This window comes from Rana temporaria, chromosome 7, assembly GCF_905171775.1.
Source record: "Rana temporaria chromosome 7, aRanTem1.1, whole genome shotgun sequence".
In the NCBI taxonomy this organism is placed as follows: Eukaryota; Metazoa; Chordata; class Amphibia; order Anura; family Ranidae; genus Rana; species Rana temporaria.
The window spans coordinates 205,606,322-205,626,944 of record NC_053495.1 but is presented as its reverse complement, the minus strand read 5'-3'; the positions used below and the strand labels follow the sequence as shown (position 1 = coordinate 205,626,944).

At 50.2% G+C, this 20,623-nt stretch overlaps 1 protein-coding gene across 2 annotated transcripts; it reads right to left on the bottom strand.

The window, feature by feature from the left end:
- Positions 1-450: 450 nt before the first annotated feature.
- On the bottom strand, positions 451-20,423 carry CDC20 (cell division cycle 20). 2 transcript variants are annotated; one of them, XM_040360880.1, is made up of 11 exons: positions 20,315-20,423; positions 17,311-17,528; positions 15,385-15,530; positions 14,902-14,998; positions 13,748-13,876; positions 13,476-13,672; positions 11,403-11,497; positions 9,355-9,586; positions 8,596-8,721; positions 8,398-8,515; positions 667-845 (listed from the first exon to the last, which is right to left on the bottom strand). In XM_040360880.1, the coding sequence occupies exons 2-11, from the start codon at positions 17,516-17,518 to the stop codon at positions 667-669; spliced, it is 1,527 nt and encodes a 508-aa protein (XP_040216814.1). In that variant the 5' UTR covers positions 17,519-17,528; positions 20,315-20,423. The 2 variants fall into 2 exon arrangements, with proteins under 2 accessions (XP_040216815.1, XP_040216814.1); XM_040360881.1 differs by lacking the exon at positions 20,315-20,423 and having other exon boundaries at positions 451-845; positions 17,311-17,518.
- Between the last annotated feature and the right edge of the window lie 200 nt (positions 20,424-20,623).

The following is a 20,623-nucleotide window of genomic DNA, read 5'->3' as shown; positions in this document are numbered from 1 at the left end:
TAAAACCGGCATGTGCAAAATCTGGCGCAGCTCTGCATGGAAACCAATCGGCTTTCAATGCCAAAGTTTAAATGAACAAGCTGAAGTTGGCCGCCATGCACCAGTTTTAATAGATCGCCCCCTAGTGTCTGAAAGAAGTTCGTCATTCCTTACCAGCTGCAATTGGCTGGGGCCCCAATAATAAAACGACACTTTGAACCTTGAACTCCCATGTGTACACTAGACCCGTCATTGCTCACGGCCAGAACTTAAAAGCCACCAAACACCCCAAAACCCTCCCCCCCCCCCTCCCTTTGTCACTCACATGCATTTTAAGATGGCTTTGTTTTTAAGCCTGAAAAATTTAGAAAGCCAATCAGCTTGGATTACAACATTAAGATCTGTTAGTCAGAATAAGGTCCCTTGAATGCAAAAGTGCCCCCCCCCCCCCACAAGTGTCACAAAATTGGGCACATTGTTAAAAAGGTTTAATTGAACATTGTTCATACAAATGTGTAGCCAGTTTATAGGAATACATTAGCCAAATGTTACAGCGGTCAATAAAAGCGACCGTAAAATAAAAACAAAAGGGCGATTCAACACATTTACAGGCAATGAGAACATAAAAGTTTAAGTATTTACATGTGAATGATTAAAAAATAAAATAAAAAAGGGGGCGGTCGGCTCTCATCGGATGCTCTGATGGATGATGCTTTTGCTGCTGCTCCTGGCCTTCTCCTTTTCCTTCTTTGTGGCGGGATCTACCTCGAAGCACTTCCATAGTCTCAAAGTCTCATCTGCTGCGGCGGAGGCCACGGTGCAACCGTCTGGACTCATCGCGAGATTGAGGACCCGTGCGCTGTGACCTGGAGGGGACGACACACGGCTCATTTTAACTTTGTAGAATACAAGGATGGTAATTAAAGGGGGGGGGGGGGTAGGTACTGTGCATGTAGTGCAATTGTTGAATTTTAACTCAAATGCCTTAGGCTGCAGGGGGGGGGGGGGGGGGTTCACATGTGTGGCTGCAGGTTCATGGCTGGGGGTCTGGTGGCAGTTTACTGGTTCAGAGGCAATTTTTTGCATGAATTAGCACCTGAACCAGACCCAAACACACATGCAACCTATCTGCAATCTGGACTGCAGCCACTCTTGACCTGTATGAACCTGCTCCAGAGAGACCGTCATACGGTCATCATGTGAATTGGATGGGGAGAATTGTAACCTGCATACATGCGAACCCAGTCTTACCGGCTGTGTGTAGCCCCCCCCCCCCCCAAGCGTGTCACGATCCTACTGGGTAAAATGACCGCACCAGCCAAGCAGACACTGACTGGAAAAGCGCCCAGAGGCGATTCAGTTTGCATGAGTAGCGCTATACAAGTCATTCATCCACCGAGTCTCTTGTCCCATGCCCAACTACCTGGAGATCCCCAGCAATGTACTGAATCAAAGACTAGGCCAGTGATGGCGAACCTTGGCACCCCAGACGTTTTGGAGTTGAGCATCATGGGAAATGTAGTTCCAAAACATCTGGAGTGCCAAGGTTCGCCATCACTGGACTAGGCAATGCATTTAAAAGTCAGCAGCTACAAATACTGTAGCTGCTTACTCATTAGGGCACTTACCTGTCCAGGAATCCAGTGGTGTCCTCACCTGAGCTGTCAACTAGGTACTCCAAATGCGGCACCTTTTAGGTGGAGCAACGCTTTAAATCTGAAAACAAAAGATGGGGTGCAGTGGCTTTGATTGAGCTGCCCCCCTTCTTACCCCGTGTTCTTTACAGAAAGGATACTCCCTAGCCCAGGGTTTGACAAACCATGGGCCCCAGGTCACAATTGCGACTAGAATTAGTGACCTGGGGCATTGTGCGTCTCCATGCGCTCACAATTGCATTGGGCGGTAATTGAGGGCGAGGCTTTGTGGCCTTCTGAATCTGGCACCATCTTGGTGGCTGTTGGTATGAAAAGTCAACCAGCAATGCTAATGGAGCTTCCCCTGTACGTTTTCACTGCCATCACCATATATATATATATATATATATATATATATATATATATATATATAAATATAAAAAAGGATTTTTGTACTCACCGTAAAATCCATTTCTCTGAGTTCATAGACGGACACAGCCTTCACTGACCTTAGGGTTATGCTTCTTCCTACCAGGAGATTTAGGCAGAATTCTACAGCACTTAAGGTGTTAAAAACTTTCCTTCATGCCGCTCCTCCCAGGGGGCGTGGCTCCCCCAGGCATAACCCACACCCTGCTTTAGCAGCCTCAGTTCGTAACAAGCAGTACAAACAAAGGAGGGGTGGGTGCTGTGTCCGTCTATGAACTCAGAGAAATGGATTTTACGGTGAGTACAAAAATCCTTTTTTCTCTTTCGTTCATAGACGGACACAGCCTTCATTGACCTTAGGGACGTCCCCAAGCAGTGTCAAAAAATTCGAGGGGTGGGAAAATAACACAGCAAAAACAGGTTACACCCCAAACAAAAACCGGAGTTACTCAACGGAGGAACTCCAACCTTAAACTGCCGCCTGTAACACCCTGCGGCCGAAGGAGGCATCAGAAGATGCACTCACATCCACCATATAAAACTTTGAAAAAGCGTGGGACGACCAGGTCGCAGCCTTACACACCTGTAACACAGAGGCTTGGTGTCGGAAAGCCCAAGAGGCCCCGATCGCCCTGGTCGAATGCGCCATGACCCGAAAGGCCTGAAGCACAACCTGTCGGATCCACCTGGAAATGGTGGCCGACGAGACTGCCAGGCCCTTACTGGGACCGGACGCAGACACGAACAGCGAGTCCGACATCCGGAACGGAGCTGTCGCCGACAAGTAAACTCGAAGGGCCCGAACCACATCCAAAGAATGTAAAGTGGCCTCCTTCGGGTTCTTCGGGTTCTTCGGCTGAGGACATAAGGATGGAAGAACAATGTCCACATCCAAGTGAAAAGCCGAAACGACCTTAGTGAGAAAAAACGGCTGCGGCACCACCTCATCCTTACGGATGACCAAGCAGGGAGCCTTGCAAGACAAGGCCGCCAGAACAGACAGACACCCGTCTGATCGAGGTAATTGCTACCAGAAATAAAATCACCTTTTGTGACAATAAACAAAAAACCTCCCGAATGTCCTCAAAGGGAGCATCCTGAAGCACTGAAAGGACTAAATTCAAGTCCCATGGGGGTAATGGAGGGCGCACCGGAGGGGCCACCTGCCAGACCCCCTGACCCAACGCACGCACCGAGGAGTGCGATGCCAAGGGTCGCTGCAAGTAAAAACAGCCAGAGCAGAAATCTGGCTCCTAACCGTACGTAAGGCGAGAGCCTGAACCACTCCCTGCTGCAAAGACAGCAGAATCCTGAACACAACGCATGTACTAGAGTGCCAGTTCATCTCCCCACACACAGAGAAGTAGGCCTTCCATGTATGAGGAAAAAACCTACGTGAGGTAGACTTCCGTGCAGGCAGCACGGTAGAGACCACCAAGCCCAATAGGCCTCGGTCCTTAAGCCCCTGGCTCTCAACAGCCACGCCGCTAAGGCCGGTGACTGTGAAACAGGGTGGAAGATCGGACCCTGTAACAGAAAATCAATTCTCAGGGGAAGACGCTAGGGGGCGTCTGCCAGCAGACGCACCTGGTCCGCGTACCAGAAGCGACGCTGCCAATCTGGGGCAATCAGGACCGATAGAATCCCTACAGCTTCTACTCTGCGCAGCAGGCGAGGAAGAAGCTTCCGAGGAGGGAAGGTGTAAAGTAGGCGACAGCGGCCCCAAGGAGCCACCAACGCGCCTGACGCGTCCGCCCACGGGTCCTTAAACCTGGCCACGAACCGTGGCACCTACCGATAGAGACGGGACGCTAGAAGGTTCACGTCCAGAGTGCCCCACTTTCGGCAGACCCCGAAACACCTGCGGGTGGAGAGACCACTCTCCTTGGCCCAGTGCAGTGCGACTTAGGTAGTCGGCTAGCCAATTCCGTATTCCCGGAATGTACCCAGCCGATAGAGCCGGAACGGACCCTTTGGCCCACCGAAAGGATGCGCGCGACCCCCGTCGCTGCAACAGAACTCTGTGTGCCTCCCTGATGATCAACCTACGCCACGGACGTGGTGTTATCGGACAGGATCCTGACCGGTCAGGCCTGTAGATCCAGGGACCACCTGGCAAGGCAAAGCTTGATTGCTCGGAGCTCCAGAACGTTGATCAGTAAGCAGGACTCCACCTGAGCCCAGTGCCCCTGGGCTGACTGGGTGCCCCAAGCGCCCCTCCCCAACCGGAGAGGCTGGCATCCGTCGTGACCACTGTCCAGTGGCCTGCAGAAAAAAGACTTTCCGGCCCGAAGCACCGGAAACGCCAGCCACCACACCAGGGGAGACATGATCAGATGACTAAACTGAATCTGGTAATCCAGAGATGACGGAAGCTAGTCCCATCATGACAGCAGTTCCCTCCGTAGTACCCTGGCGTGGAATTGGGCATAAGGAACCGCCTCGAAAGAGGCTACCAACTGACCCAGAACCTTCCTGCAGAATCGCAGAGATGACCGCTTCTGGGTCGGCAACTGCTGCACAGCAGATAGCAGAGTCTGAAGTTTTTCCGCTAGGAGAAAAACACTCCCGCCCCGGAGGAATCCAGGACCAGTCCCAGGTATCCCTGAGACGGAATCAACCCTGATTTCAGGACAATCCAGAAACCAGCCGAACACTCGGAGAGCCTGACACGTGATAGACACGGCTCCACCAATGCAGAGCTCGAAGAAGCTCGTAGGAGAATGTCGTCCAGACATCCCATGATAACAAACCCCCGCTGTCACAGCCGGGCCAGTATCGGGATGAGCACCTTGGCGAAAACCCGCCGAATGGGAAGGACACCATTGAAAATGGCCCCCCCCCCCCCCGACCGCAAAGCACAGAATCTCCGGTGGTTTGAGGATATGCAGGTACACGTTCATGACATCCAAGGATGCCAGAAAATCCCCCTGATGAAGTGCCGCTATTACCAAGCGAATCGACACCACCTTGACAAAACAAAACGAGGGACTTGAGGCCCAGGATCGACCGGGCCCCATCCTCCGTGGGGACACAAACAGAATGGAGTAAAACCCCGAGACCGTTCCAACGAGGGAACTGGCACAATCACTCCCCTGACCAGAAGATCCTGGACAGCCCCCGACGGAGTCAACCGGCGAACCGGAGGAGGCCAGAAGCCGGAGGGAAAAAACCTGTTTGGCAGACAAGAGAGAAACTCAATCTTGTACCCCAAGGAAAACACTTCGCAATGCGAAGCCAGTCTCCCACCCGAGACACGGGCGGGAGCAGACCTTCAGGCGGAAGCAGGTATGTCCGCAGACTTGTTAGGCATGCGGTATCAGGTGCGCTGCTACCCCGCAGCGGGGATTCAAGCACCATGTAGACCTACCCCCACCGCACAGGGCGAGCGAAAAAACGCTCGGAGGTAGGCAAGGAGGGTCCTTGTACAGGGCGAGGTCCCGAGCCCTTCCCAGACTGTGGGAACAGCATGCGCTTACCACCCGTGGCATCCTCAATGATGCCAGTCAGGGAAGACCAAAAAGGACCGTTCACCCTTAACGGCCATCACCAAGGCCACCTTAGAGGTCCTTCTTCCAGCTCCTGCAGCAGGAGCTTCGCCCTTTAAGTCGGGGCCTGACCAGGGCCCCGGCCAGAGCCGGCCTCACCGCCGAACCCACCACCGTGAATAGGGAGCGGGCCACGGCCTCCACTCTCCTATCAGCGGGATCCTGAAATGCAGGAGCCCCTTCCACAGGCAACGTGGTGGCCATGCGCAGTCTGGGTCCACTGGCGGAGGAGAGACCTACTTTTTTTTTTTTTAAGCCCCCCTCAAGGGGGTAACAGGTTGCAAAGTTTTTTGACAAACTTTTTGCGGTGCATCCCATTCCTTGTATAACATATTGTCCAAATAAGGAACACAAGGAAACCCTTCAGCGGTGCGTGGTAGTGTGCTGGTACTGACACGGAGGTGTCTCCGCCACATCCTCAATTTTTAGAGTCTCACGCACCGCAGAAACAAGAGCTCCAACAAATTCTTGCCAGCAACTGACTGCAGCAGAGTCATCCTCACTATCCATAAGGGTTAAACCCGCAGCCTCTGACATAACAGAACCAGAAAAAAAAAACAGCGATTCTGTGTCATCCCCAGAAGCAGGCTTCAGGGAGGGGGCGCTTTTTTACCCCCCATCCGGGCACCAGCTGCTTCAAAACTGGCAAGAAACCCAGTACAGCCAACATAACAGATGTGGCAGGGGAAGGGGCATTAAGGGTTAACTCAGGCATAGCTTGAGTTCCATAGTGTCAGCGCCGAGTCACCCACCCTGCAAGGCAGGACAAAAAAACCCCACTGGTCACCTCCTTGCTGCTATTGCAGAGCATGGGGGCCCCCGGTATTCACCACCCCACCCAGCTGCAGAGGGAGCTGAAAAACCTCAGGTGTGCTCTGATGTGCTTGTTATAATGTGTATTCACCTCATGGAAGATTCACAGCGTTTCACAGCACTAAAAACTGGTAAAAAAGACCAGAGGCTGTGATGAGTCATCTCAGGGAAGAATCACATCGTTACCAAGGAGATTTCCAAGATGGCCACCATCTGAGGTAAAAATTACCTCATAGAACACAGCAGCACTGGCTGTGCTTTGTCTGGTAAAAATTACCTCATAGAACACAGCAGCACTGGCTGTGCTTTGTCTGGTAAAAATTACCTCATAGAACACAGCAGCTTTGTCACCTCAGAAAAGAATCACAGCGTTACCAAGGAGATTTCCAAGATGGCCGCTGTCTGAGGTAAAAATTACCTCATAGAACACAGCAGCACCCCCCAGAGTAACAACACAGTACCCCTAACAACACACGGGCTCCGGTGGTAACAAAGAAAACCCAGGAGGCCCCCCTTCACAGCCACTACCCAGTCAGGGGAAGGAGGGAGAGGAAGGGGAGAGAGGAAAGCAGGGCGGACCCTCAGTCGACCTCCCCAGGGAAAACCACCAGCCAGACCACTTACCTGAGTAAGGGGCCACTACTTACCTGTCCTGCGACTACCCGGCTGGAGGTATCCCAGACAGAACCAACGTCCGTAAACGGCATGGCTGTCGGCCAGACACACTGTGACAAAGCCATAGAGACCGGTCATATGTGTGCCCTAGAACCGAAGTTCCCCGGCCGCCCCTGGAGCAATGGGGCCTGTCGTGGACGTCCCAAAGCTGAGCTGAGGGCCGGCACACGCTCGAAGGCCGAAAATGGGGGGACTACAAGGGTCGAGGACCCAGCCTGTCACCCAGTCGGCTGTTGATAGAAGAATCGCAGGATTCAAAATGCAGGAACAAAACAATAAAAAAGCGAGAAAAATCGCCAGAAAAAAACTCCAGAGTCCAGGAACTCCAGAGAGAGCCTTGACCTCCTGTCGTTAGGCAGAAAACAAACTGAGGCTGCTAAAGCAGGGTGTGGGTTATGCCTGGGGGAGCCACGCCCCCTGGGAGGAGCGGCATGAAGGAAAGTTTTTAACACCTTAAGTGCTGTAGAATTCTGCCTAAATCTCCTGGTAGGAAGAAGCATAACCCTAAGGTCAATGAAGGCTGTGTCCGTCTATGAACGAAAGAGAAATTATATATATATATATATATATATATATATATACACACACACACACACACACACACACACACACACACACACACATATATACATACACACACACACATACATACATACATACATATACACACACACACACTACATGTTAGAGGGCTAGAATTATTGCTCTCGCTCTACCAATCGTGGCGATACCTCATGTGTCATTTGACCACCACTTTCATATGCGTTCACTTCTGCGTGTGAGCTCGGCGGGACGCGTTCCTGGCTCCTAGATTCCAAGCAAATTCCAAGCATTGTCATGCTAGGATCCTACTCTGCAGTCGTTGCATGGGCCTGATGCCATAATGCCTTCCAACAGCTGCTGGCTCTCCTAGGCCCGACTACACCCCTCCTTTACTGGATGGAAAAGTATAGTGCACCAGTGAATCCTGGGATAGGCACATCATGCATATCAGGAGGCACCACCATTATTCTAGGCAAGATGGGGAGGGGCACCAACCCAGGATCTAAAAAAAAAGCCAGACCGACATTTGTGGTCTCAGCAGTAACCTTGGAGGGTTTTGTTCCAAGGCAAGTAGAATGTGCCAGTATGCAATGCATACTCATGGCCTTGCAGAGATTATGTGGTTAAAAACAAAATAAAGTCTTGTCTGAGTGCTTCCAGGACTGAAAACCAGTGGAATTTCCTTTACTTTGGCACTTGTGGGACAGGAAGGGATGGAAAACCTCCAAGTTCTAGCGCCCCCCAGAGTATACTTCCATTGTAATTGTAGCTCTTACCTTTCAGCTCTGAAACCCGGGTCATTGTTGGATACTTCCAGATGACAAGCTGGTTCTGTGCAAACCCATGGCCGGAGATGAGTTCTTTGTACATTGTGGACCACAGTATAGAGCAGACCTAGAGGAGGAGATTTGAGCTTTTAGCAAGGCCAAGCCATGTCAAAGCGATCAAACACAAACCAGCTGCAGTCCACTTACCTGGGAGTGGGTGTCCACAGCGTTTAGACATGTTCCAGAGCACACATTCCAGATCCTGATATGTCTGTCACTTGTTCCCCCACCGGTTGCCAGCACATTAGACTGCCATGGGCACCAGGCCACAGCCTAAGAAAGAAAACAAGAGCATTAATATCCTCCCTACAATGGAGCTCTCAGAAGAGATCAAAACCTTTGGCTCCTGCCAGACAAATCCTGCAATGAGGGAGCAGGGGGTGCGACTGTGTGCATCTATGGACACATGCAGCCCAGCTTGCAAGAGCTGTTTAAAGGTTCAGTATTCTGTTTAAACCAAACATGTTATACTTGCCTCCACTGTGCAGTTCGTTGTGCACAGAGAAGCCCTGATCCTCATCTTCTGGGGTCCCTCGGCAGCTGTCTGCCTCTCCCCGCAAGAGCCAAGCCCCCCTCTGGGAGGAGCTCTCCCAAGGGGGCTAACTTTTGGGCACGCTCCTGTGTGTATTACTCAGCCCCCCCAGTGCGCCGCATCATTGATTTGCTTGACAGCAGCAGGAAGCAATGGCTGCACTGCCATCATCCAATGAAGAGCCCACAGGAGCTGGAGGAAAGCAACGCAGGATCACGCCCATGGAGATTCAGGGCTCAGGTAAGTAAAACAGGGGCTTGGGGGCTGGAGAAAGCAAGGTGTTTTTCACCTTAATGCATGGAGAGAAAAAAAAATAAAAAAGGGGCCCATCACACCAGGAACAATCCACCATACTACATGCAGGACAGGCTCACCTTGACTGCCCCCTGGTGTTGTGTGAAGGTTTGCACCGGTGTGAACTCTCCAGAATCCCCCTGGACAGAAGGCCAGATGTTCACCAGGTTGTCATTTGCCCCGCTGGCCAGGTAGCGGCCATCTGGAGACCATTTCAGGCCGCAAACCTCCTGCGTGTGTCCGGACAGCGTGGCGACGTGATGCTGAGAGACTCGCACATCGTGGTGATGGATTTGACCAGTCCGAGAACCGCTGGGATAACAAAGTAGAACAAGAGTCAGAAAGATCACACATCCACAGTTGTACACAATGCAAAAAATATATAACGCTGGAGTTATCCGCTTATCCATTTTCCTTCTCCCCAAGGAAGTAGGAAACGTAATTGCCTTGTTTTAGATAAATTGCACAAAACCCCTGCAACATGGGTGAATGGATGCATTATGACATCACAATTCCTTGGAGACTTTACATTGTAAATTGAGATTGTGAAGTATTTTTAACTTGTACATGTCATATTTGCCTCCACTGTGCAGCCCTCCCTGCATCAGATAGTCGCCTAGGAGAAGTGCTCTCCCGGGGGGTCCATACACATGAATGCCAGACTTAGCCCTGCCCACAGGTGCCTGTGTCATTGGATTTGATTGACAGCAGCAGGAGCCAATGGCTGAAGTGCTCCCTGAGGGTCCATAAACATAAATGCCGACTTGGTCCTGCCCCCCAGGTGCCCGTGTCATTGGAATTGATTGACCTCCAATCACCTGACCTTTATCTATCCATCAGCATGCATGTGCTTCCACTGAGAGACTTTACATTTTAGAGTTAGGACTGCAGTACACAGAGAGCCTTGACGGGGCCTGCAGCCTACACATGCATTTGCAAATGCGTGAAACCAAACCTCTGTTTTTAAACGCATACTGTTAGAATATCCAAGCTCAAATTCACCTGTCTAACAGTATGCGTTTAAAAAACGGTTTAGTTGCACGCATTTGCAAATGCATGTGTAGGCAGCAGGCCCCGTCAAGGCTCTCTGTGTACTGCAGTCCTAACTCTAAAATTTAAAGTCTCAGTGGAAGCACATGCATGCTGATGGATAGAGGGAAGGTGACTGGAGGTCAATCAATTCCAATGACACGGGCACCTGGGGGCAGGGCCAAGACGACATTCATGTCTATGGACCATCAGGGAGCACTTCAGCCATTGGCTCCTGCTGCGGTCAATCACTTCAACAAATGTCACTGCCCCTACCTATGACTGGGTCTATACAGTAAGGAGTGCTGGAAAGGGCATGTATACATACAAAACCATAGAATATCCAAGCTCAAATTCACCCGTCTATGTTTTTGTATATATACATGCCCTTTCCAGCGCTCCTTACTGTATAGACCAGTCATAGGTAGGGGCAGTGACATTTGTTTTTTGAAGTGATTGACAGCAGCAGGAGCCAATGGCTGAACTGCTATCTATCCAAACAGTTGGGACCCCATGGAGTGAGGGACAGAGCGCCCCTGCTGAGGGAAATTTGAGACTTAGGCAAATTTAAATAAATAAAAAATAAAAGGGGCTGGTCACTACCAAAAAATGTCACCTTAATGCATAGGGTGCATCAAGGTGGATCATGAGGGTTTATAACCTCTTTTAAAAAAAAAAAAAAAAAAAAAAAAAAAAAGCCTTTACCAGCACTTTTAAATAGAAAAAAAAAAAACACATATTGTTATACTTGCCTGCTCTGTTGCAGTGGATTTGCACAAGGCAGCCTGGATCCTCTTCATTCTATGCATTAAGTTGAAAACCTTTGCGCTGCAGCAGGACTCAGGAGTGCACCTGCACAAGTGCCCCCATGGAATGTGACTCCATGTGGGGGCATTTGAGGAGCAGAGAGTGCCACCCAAGAGGATTGGGGCCAATGTGCAAACCCCTTGCAGAGGAGGTATGACTAACAAAACAAACCTTTAGTCACTTTAAGTATCTTAATTTTTTTATACCAAACTACTCCAGAAATGACATTCCATAAAGAAACTTCTATTGTCTATGAAGGCTGTAAATAAAGTTGCATTTTGAACAGACTCACCTGGACAGGATATGGTTGTTCCAGGTCAAAGCACCAACACGTGATGAATGGCTGGCCATATTACGCAGACGCTTTTGCTGCTGAACATCCCAGAGCTGGAGAAGGGAGATAAGATGTTAGAATACTCAAACACACATGTGATAGGCCCTCACAGTAAAACTCTAGCTTCTATTCCAAGTGCAATTCCTCTAGTGACACAACACCAACTGTCCTCACAGAAGTTGTGTCAGTCCCAAAGAGGTTTATTTATCCAAGACGATTTGCCATTACTTGCTTTTGAGTGGAATTCCAGGTATTGCCATTTGCATCGTTACATTGATCCAAATGATGCAATATACATACAATAGCTGGCCAATGCCATTGGAAATCACAGATACACTACAGCAGGGGTCTTCAAACTATGGCCCTCCAGTTGTTCAGGAACTACAATTCCCATCATGCCTAGTCATGTCTGAATGTCAGTTTTACATTGCCTCATGGGAAGTGTAGTTCCACCACAGCTGGAGGGCCGTAGTTCGAAGATCCCTGCACTACAGTGACCTCCACAAGGTTGGCCGCTCAGCACAGAGAATGCTTTGCATTTCCTAAATCATGGGTCTTCAAACTACAGCCTTCCAGTTGTTCAGGAACTACAATTCCCATCATGCCTAGTCATGTCTGAATGACAGTGTGTTACGATGCCTCATGGGATCTGTAGTTCTGCAACAGCTGGAGGGCCGTAGTTTAAGGATCCCTGTCCTAAATGAATTCAAAAACTGTTCTGATTGGATGAACTGAGAGACTGACAACAGATCACCTAGTAGTGGCATCTAGTGAATTTCAGCTTCCAGGGGCATCAGCCATGGTGTATACATGGTGACATTGTGCAGTTTGGATTAGAGCAACACGATATACATACCTGGAATTCTGAAAGGTTTTGTTCAAGATCCTGTTCCCTTAAAGCAGGGGGGGGGGGGGGGGGTCTCCAAACTTGTTAAACAAAGGACCAGTTTACTGTCCTTTGGGCTTCAGGGGGGGCCAAAATTTGGCCAATGTGAGTAGAACATGTCCCGGCATCAGCGGAAGTAAACCTTGTCCCCGTTATTGACTTTAACAGAAGGAATAGAGCTCCACCGATGGCATCAATGGGAGAAATGATGCCCCATTATTGGTCTTGGTAGTAGAAACAGTACCCCATCAATGGGGTCAGTGGGAGGAATGATGCCTCATCATAGTAGAAGGAACAGTGCCCCATCGATGGGGTCAGTGGGAGGAATGATACCCCATAATTGGTCTTGGGGGAAGCAGTGCCCCAGTGATGGTGTCAGTGGGAGGAATTGGCCAATGTGAGTAGAACATGTCTCTGCATCATGGGGAATAACATTGTCCCGTTATTGGTTTTAACAGAAGGAATGGTGCGCCATCAATGGTGTCAGTGGGAGGAATGATGCCCCATAATTGGTCTTAGTAGGGGAAGCAGTGCCCCATTGATGGGGTCAGTGGGAGGAATAGTGCCCCATATTGTCTCAAGGAGAGCAATCCCCATTAATAGCATTAGTGGGAAGACTAGTGCCCCATCATTGGTCTTGGGAGGAATTTTGCCCAATTGATGGTGTCAGTGAGAGGACTGGTGCCTCATTGTCAAAACAATGTCCCGAGGGCCGATAGAAGCATAGGGCTGCATCTGGGCCACAGTTTGGAGACCACTGCCTTAAAGCATGGGTGCTCAACCTGTGGCCCTCTAGCTGTTGTAGAACTAGACATCCCATGAGGCATTGCAAGCCACCGACAGTTACAAGCTTGACTCACAAAGGCAGAGGCACGATGAGAATTGTAGTTTCGCAACAGCTGGAGGGCCACAGGTTGAGCACCCATGCTTAAAGTCTGCTATGGAGCACAGTGCTTGTGCTGTATAATTTGGCCCCTTTAAAACCTGGCTATACCCTTCCCCTTGTATGCCAACACCGATATATCAGGGCTGCCGAGCCCTGACACCGTCGTCAGCGTACATGCCTCCGTTACACACTGCCCTGCTGTCCTCATCCCCCTCCATCTGCTTGTACCAGTGCCCATCCGCCTCCAGATGAAACCCACCTGCACTTCAGCATTGCTGGTTCCCACAGCCAGATAGTTCCCCTCTTTGATCCAGGAGACGGATGAAATGTACTCATCTGGTTGCTGTATCTGTAGTAGGAGGATGATGTCTCCACTCATGTAGTTCCAGAGGTAGACCGAGTCATTCAGAGCTACAGCCAGCAGGTTCTGTGAGCTCCAGTCGATCAGATTCAGATCTGAAATGTAGACAAGGATTAGAGGCCTGAGGTATGACAGGAAAGAAAGCGAGGATTATCCAAGACGGGACTTACAATAATCATTTCTGATCTCAGGAGCGTCAAGGACTCTGTCAGGCATCGACGGGATGTATCGGGTGGGTTTTTTGCTGGATCCAGGGGTTGCTTTTTGGCTGTATAAAACCTTCAGGTTGTTTTGATAGCCTGCAAGAAGAAAATACTGTGAGGACCAGTCGCATCGAGCAACGCAAACCTACATCTGATGTGCAAGCAGCCATTAGATTAAAGCAAACTGGACATCTTGTGCTCACCTTGCATTTTATACCCACCCCACTGTACCCTCCAGCTGCCAGCGCTTGTTTAGGGTGAGACTGAAGCTTCCTCCCTGAGATATGCAGGTCATATCCCAGGATGCTTCACTTCCCCCCCAAAAGCTGAAGGGCAGGCCTGGTGCACATTAAGGGGGCTTCCTGGACCAGAAGAGGTACCCAATGACGTCAGGACCAAAGATGGTGGCACTAGACAGCACAATGCTGGATTCACTGGTTAGGTCAGCAACACTGTAAAGCCAGGCACAACTTGGTGGGTGGGGGGGATAAGAGACTGGGAATAGACAGGCAGCCCTACAAAGCCAAATTCACCACATGCCCCCAAAGTTGTACATTTTCCCCTCGCATCTGAAGACCTTTCTTCAGTTCCCTTTCAGAGCCCAGATGTACACTAGCGAAGCCTTCTACCCCTAGGGCAGGGGTGGCAAACTCAATTTCTTGTGATGGCGATGATCATGTAAAGCAGGGGTGTCAAACGAAATTTCATTGTGGGCCGCATCAGCATTATGATTGTTCTTAAAAGGGCCGGTTGTATCTGTAAGATTAGATGTCCAGCGCATTCCCTTACATTAGATATGAAGAGGCCCCCCCCACCATCAGAAGTTGAGTCCCCACATCACAGTGCACCCCCTTTCCTTATGCTGCTGGATGCATTGCTCAAAAGCAGAAAGTAGGGGGCTGGAGCTCTCCTGTAGCTAAAGGAGAGGTGTGAGGAGCACATGAAACGGCCTGGAGGGCCGGATTCGGCCCACGGGCCTTGTGTTTGACACCTGTGCCCTAGGGTGTGCAGAAACACTGGGGACAAAAGTTTGTCAGGAGTATACAGACTGAGCACTGTAGGCGAATCTACATCAGACGGTCTGCGCTCCGAGTACATGTACAGCCTCTTCCTCTACACACCTTCAGGGGCATTAACGGGTTTGCCTCCAAGCTTTAGGATTTTGGCTTCTTCCATGTCAAAGCCGTTCAGGTTGACAGCCCAAGCCTTCTGCTGCTCCTGTAAAAAAAAAACACATGACAGATATCAGTAGCGCCCTGTTTGGGGGTGAAAAAAATAAAAATAAAATTTGTAACATCAACCCATTCTGTGCATGTACTGTGCTAGACCCCAGCGGGAGATTTGGGAAAAGCCGTGCAAGTCACACTAATACACCCCCCCCCCCCCTCCATACAATACTATGGAAATACACTTGCAAGCCAGTATAGCTGTGGGCAGGTCATTACCAGGTACTGTTCCATCATACCTACCCCCACCAGTGCCCAGGACAGCCTTCTCCTGCCCACCCCTGCAGCAAGCCCACCCCGATGGAACATGGAGGACAATGCAAGGACTGTTCTGCGGTATGATGCCAACATGAGTGAATGTAGCAGAGTATACTGTACCCTCTTGGTTGGCGATAGGTCTTCAGGCTCATTCTCTTTACTCAAGAGGAAGCTGGCTACATCCATTTGCATTGTACTCCGGTTGGGTATGAAGCGATCTCCTCCGGCTCTGGAAGGCGTGCCCTGCATTTTACCCTGCGACTTCCCTGAAAGTCAAAATATATCATTAATGTCAACCCAATAGCCCACTTAAAGTGGGACTAAACTCCTACATCATTTTCAGCTATAGGCGAGCTTACTGATTAGGTACAGTAAATCTCTCCTAAACATGCACCATTTAGAACAGAGGTAGGCAACCTGGTGCCCGCCAGCTGTTGTGAAACTACATTTCCCATAAGGCATTGCAAGGCAGTTACAATTCCTCCCAGAGGAATGATGGGACTTTTAGTTCTGCAACAGCTGGAGAGCCCTCAGGTCGCCTACCCCTGGTTTAAAAGATATTTAAACTCGATGCAACCGGTGATGTCACCTGCGCTCTGAAGGAACGCCACACCCGTTTGTAATCCACGGCGCACGTGCAGGAGTGACATTATGGCGGCTTGTCCAAAGGGCCAGAGTCACCAACCCCAGAAGGAAGACCAGGCGAGGATGGAAGCCCTGGCAGCATGCCGCTTGAGCTTTGTTTTAAGAAAAGTTTCACATAATGTAGAGCTGCACAATCGTATAAAAAAAAAAAAAAAAAAAAAAGAAAAGAAAAACCTCCAATCTCGATTCAACACTCACAGCATGACCCACGTTAGAAACAGCACAGCATGCATCTTCCAATGCTGGCGCATACGCAGAAGAAATCGCTGAATGGCAATTTGCAAATATCTCCTATACTGTGCAGGTCTGGGAGATATTTCAAGCGCCTACAGGTAAGCCTTAATCTAGGCTTACCTGTAGGTCAGGGATATGCAATTAGCGGACCTCCAGCTGTTGCAGAACTACAAGTCCCATGAGGCATAGCAAGACTGACAGCCACAAGCATGACACCCAGAGGCAGAGGCATGATGGGACTTGTAGTTTTGCAACAGCTGGGGGTCTGCTAATTGCATATGCCTGCTGTAGGTTAAAGTGGTCTGTAAGGGTTTACAACCACTTTCAGGGCCAATACCAATTTTTCAGCTGCCTTAAATTTTTTATATATATATATATATATATATATATATATATATATATATATATATATATATATATATATATATATATATATATATATATATATATATATATATATATATATATATATATATATAATTTTTTTCCCCCCTAAATCGCTTCCTTTTCCTTAGTGCAGCCCTCCTTCACTTACCTCACCCTTCCATTTTGCTTTTAAATGTCCTTATTTCTTCTGAGAAATCCTCACTTCCTGTTCTTCTGTCTGTAACTCACCACAGTAATGTGAGGCTTTCTCCCTGGTGTGGAGTGTCGTGCTCGCCCCCTCCCTTGGACTACAGGAGAGTCAGGACGCTCTCTACGTTGCAGATAGAGAAAGGAGCTGTGTGTTAGTGGGCGTCCTGACTCTCCGGTAGTCCAAGGGAGGGGGCGAGCACGACACTCCACACCAGGGAGAAAGCCTCGCATTACTGTGTGGAGTTACAGACAGAAGAACAGGAAGTGAGGATTTCTCAGAAGAAATAAGGACATTTAAAAGCAAAATGGAGGGATGAGGTAAGTGAAGGAGGACTGCACTAAGGGAAAGATAGATATTAAGGGAAAAAAAAAAAAACCCACATACAACACACCGGTGGTAGAACTGCCTGGATGGCAAAGGTCTCACTTGTGACTGGGCCCTGGCGTTCCACCACTGTAAAGGGACAGCAGGAAGGTGGGCCACTGTGGGACCGTAATAAAGGGAACCAAGGATCAGGGGGGGGGGGGGACCTTCATGGTTTCCTGCACCATGGCCCCCGTACACACACACCCCACCACCCTGTTACACACCTGGGGTCCTGGATGGAGTCCTGCTGGCGCTGTGTGACCGGTTTGCGGCCTTCATCGGTGACAGGACACTGGTGTTCACGGAGGTATTGGTGGAGGAGCAGGTCCCTTCCTTCGCCTTCCGCTGCCAGCGGGCCATGGGGGCGTTTGTGATTGGGGCGTCCAGCTTGAGGATGCTGTTCAGGTCGTTTTCAAAAACAAAGTGAGCCATGATCTCTAATCTGCAGGAGAGAGAATGAGGGACGGACAACTAGATTACAGCACACCAGCCCCTCTGTCCCCTACGGATAAAGCCACCCCCACGCCAGCCTCTGCCCCCCTTCAGATAAAGAGGCCAGTATGGTATAGCAAGAAAGGGTGGCAGTATAATATAACATTGAGAGGCGAGTGTAATATGGGAGGGAGGTGGGGGTGAGCATTTTATTAATACAATACAGGGAGGCCAATACAATATAAATATAACAGGGGGGGGGGGGGGAACATAATAGGTCAGTGGGGATGGGGAGGCCAGTATAATAATGAGGGGAGTCCAGTAGAGTATAATTTGTGTGGAGGGGGGATATTATAGGGAGGCCAGCATTATAAAAAGGGAAAGCAAGACAAATATGTTAGGGGGGAGGGCAGTACAACATGAGAAGATCTGACATACAGGAAGGGGAGGCCAGTATAGAGCAGCGAGGGGGGAGGCCAGTATAGAGCAGCGAGGGGGGAGGCCAGTATAGAGCAGCGAGGGGGGAGGCCAGTATAGAGCAGCGAGGGGGGAGGCCAGTATAGAGCAGCGAGGGGGGAGGCCAGTATAGAGCAGCGAGGGGGGAGGCCAGTATAGAGCAGCGAGGGGGGAGGCCAGTATAGAGCAGCGAGGGGGGAGGCCAGTATAGAGCAGCGAGGGGGGAGGCCAGTATAGAGCAGCGAGGGGGGAGGCCAGTATAGAGCAGCGAGGGGGGAGGCCAGTATAGAGCAGCGAGGGGGGAGGCCAGTATAGAGCAGCGAGGGGGGAGGCCAGTATAGAGCAGCGAGGGGGGAGGCCAGTATAGAGCAGCGAGGGGGGAGGCCAGTATAGAGCAGCGAGGGGGGAGGCCAGTATAGAGCAGCGAGGGGGGAGGCCAGTATAGAGCAGCGAGGGGGGAGGCCAGTATAGAGCAGCGAGGGGGGAGGCCAGTATAGAGCAGCGAGGGGGGAGGCCAGTATAGAGCAGCGAGGGGGGAGGCCAGTATAGAGCAGCGAGGGGGGAGGCCAGTATAGAGCAGCGAGGGGGGAGGCCAGTATAGAGCAGCGAGGGGGGAGGCCAGTATAGAGCAGCGAGGGGGGAGGCCAGTATAGAGCAGCGAGGGGGGAGGCCAGTATAGAGCAGCGAGGGGGGAGGCCAGTATAGAGCAGCGAGGGGGGAGGCCAGTATAGAGCAGCGAGGGGGGAGGCCAGTATAGAGCAGCGAGGGGGGAGGCCAGTATAGAGCAGCGAGGGGGGAGGCCAGTATAGAGCAGCGAGGGGGAGGCCAGTATAGAGCAGCATTACACAATGATAAGGGAGGACAGTATATTATGGTATAATGACAGGAGGGGGTGTAGTATATTATGAGGGGAGTCCACTATCATTATATAGGAAGCCAGTACAAAATAATAATTGGGAGGCAGTATAGTTTAACATAGGAGGTCATTGAAATATAAGGGTAGGTGAGGCCAGGATAGAATAATGGAGGGGAGGCCAGGGCAATATGAGGGTGGGCAGCATAATATGGGGAGGGCAGTAAAGCATAACATAGGAGAGGTGGTGAGGCCAGGATAGAATAATGAGGAGGCTGGAATAATATGACAGGGGAGTCCAGTATGGTAGAATTTGAGTGGGGGGGGGGGGGGATATATAGGGAGGCCAGTACAGCAAAACATGGGAGGTCAATGAAACATAGGGGGGAGGGGAGGCCGGTATATTATAGTATAATGTATTATATAACAGAAGATATCAGTGGAGGCCAATATAAGGGAGGCGAGGCCGGTATGAGAACATTACAGGATAGGGGAGTCAGAGAATATATCTATATATCTCAGACTCCCCTATCCTTCTGTAATGTTCTCATATACCGGCCTCACCTCCCTTATACCGGCCTCCACTGATCTCTTCTGTTATATAATACATTCTATCGGTCTCACCTCTCCTTATATTCCATTGACCTCTCCTATGTTATGTCCCCCCCCCCCACTATTATTTATATTGGACTGCTTCGCCTATATTATAATCCCCCCCCCACCAAATTATAGCATATTGGACTCCCCTCATTATATACAATACCCCCCTTACAATATATTATGATAAGGGGGGGTTGTATATAATATAGGGGAAGCAGTCTTATATAAATAATAGTGGGGGGGGGGGGGCGCATTACAACATAGGAGAGGTCAATGGAATATAAGGAGAGGTGAGACCAATAAAATAGAATGTATTATAACAGAAGATATCAGTGGAGGCCAATATAAGGGAGGTGAGGCCGGTAAACGAGAACATTACATAATGATAGGGAGGCCGGTATATAGTGGGGGGGGTTGTATAATATGAGGGGAGTCCAATACAGTATAAATTTGGGGTGGGGTGGATAGTTATAATATAGGGGAGGCAGTACAATAATATGGGGGGGGGGGGGGGACACAGTACAACATAAGAGAGGTCAGTGCAATATAAGGGAGGGGAGGCCGGTACAGAATAATGAGGAGACCGGTATGATAATAGATAGAATGGAGGCCGGTGTGATAATAGATAGAATGGAGGCCGGTGTGATAATAGAAGGAATGGAGGCCGGTGTGATAATAGAAGGAATGGAGGCCGGTGTGATAATAGAAGGAATGGAGGCCGGTATAATAGATAGAATGGAGGCCGGTATAATAGATAGAATGGAGGTCGGTGTAATCTTCTCCCCCCCGTAGCCCCATCCAGAGAGGGGAACCACCAATAGCAGAGCCCCGAGCCGTCCTCCTCCACCCCAGCTCGGTGTATAATCTGAGCTCCAGGTCTCGCTCACCTCCGTGCTCTCCGCTTTCCTTCTCACACTCGGTATCACTAACGGTCTCTCTCTGCCACGCCGTGGAGGGTTTTAAACTCCAGTCGCCGCTGCCTCTGATTGGCTGCCGGAGCGCAGGCGTGCCGTGGTAACCAAGACACCGGACGCCAGAAACCGTCGGCGCTGTCCTCTGATTGGATACCACGCCCCAAGCAGCAGGCGGGGCTACATTCGAAGCAGCCAGCTGTTTTTTTTTTTTTAACCGGACGTGACGTATAGGAAGAGCCCGTGTAGACGCCATGACTGTTAAGGGCGGATGTGTGGGAGTGA

What these genes read in the sequence shown, in the direction of transcription:
- CDC20 (XM_040360880.1), bottom strand. Translation starts at nt 17,518, where the DNA reads ATGGCTCACTTTGTTTTTGAAAACGACCTGAACAGCATCCTCAAGCTG. An exon ending in AACAACCATATCCTGTCCAG is followed by an intron (nt 9,587 to 11,402) that starts GTGAGTCTGTTC and finishes TTGTTATCCCAG; the next exon opens with CGGTTCTCGGACTGGTCAAA. An exon ending in AACACCAGGGGGCAGTCAAG is followed by an intron (nt 8,722 to 9,354) that starts GTGAGCCTGTCC and finishes TTTCTTTCTTAG; the next exon opens with GCTGTGGCCTGGTGCCCATG.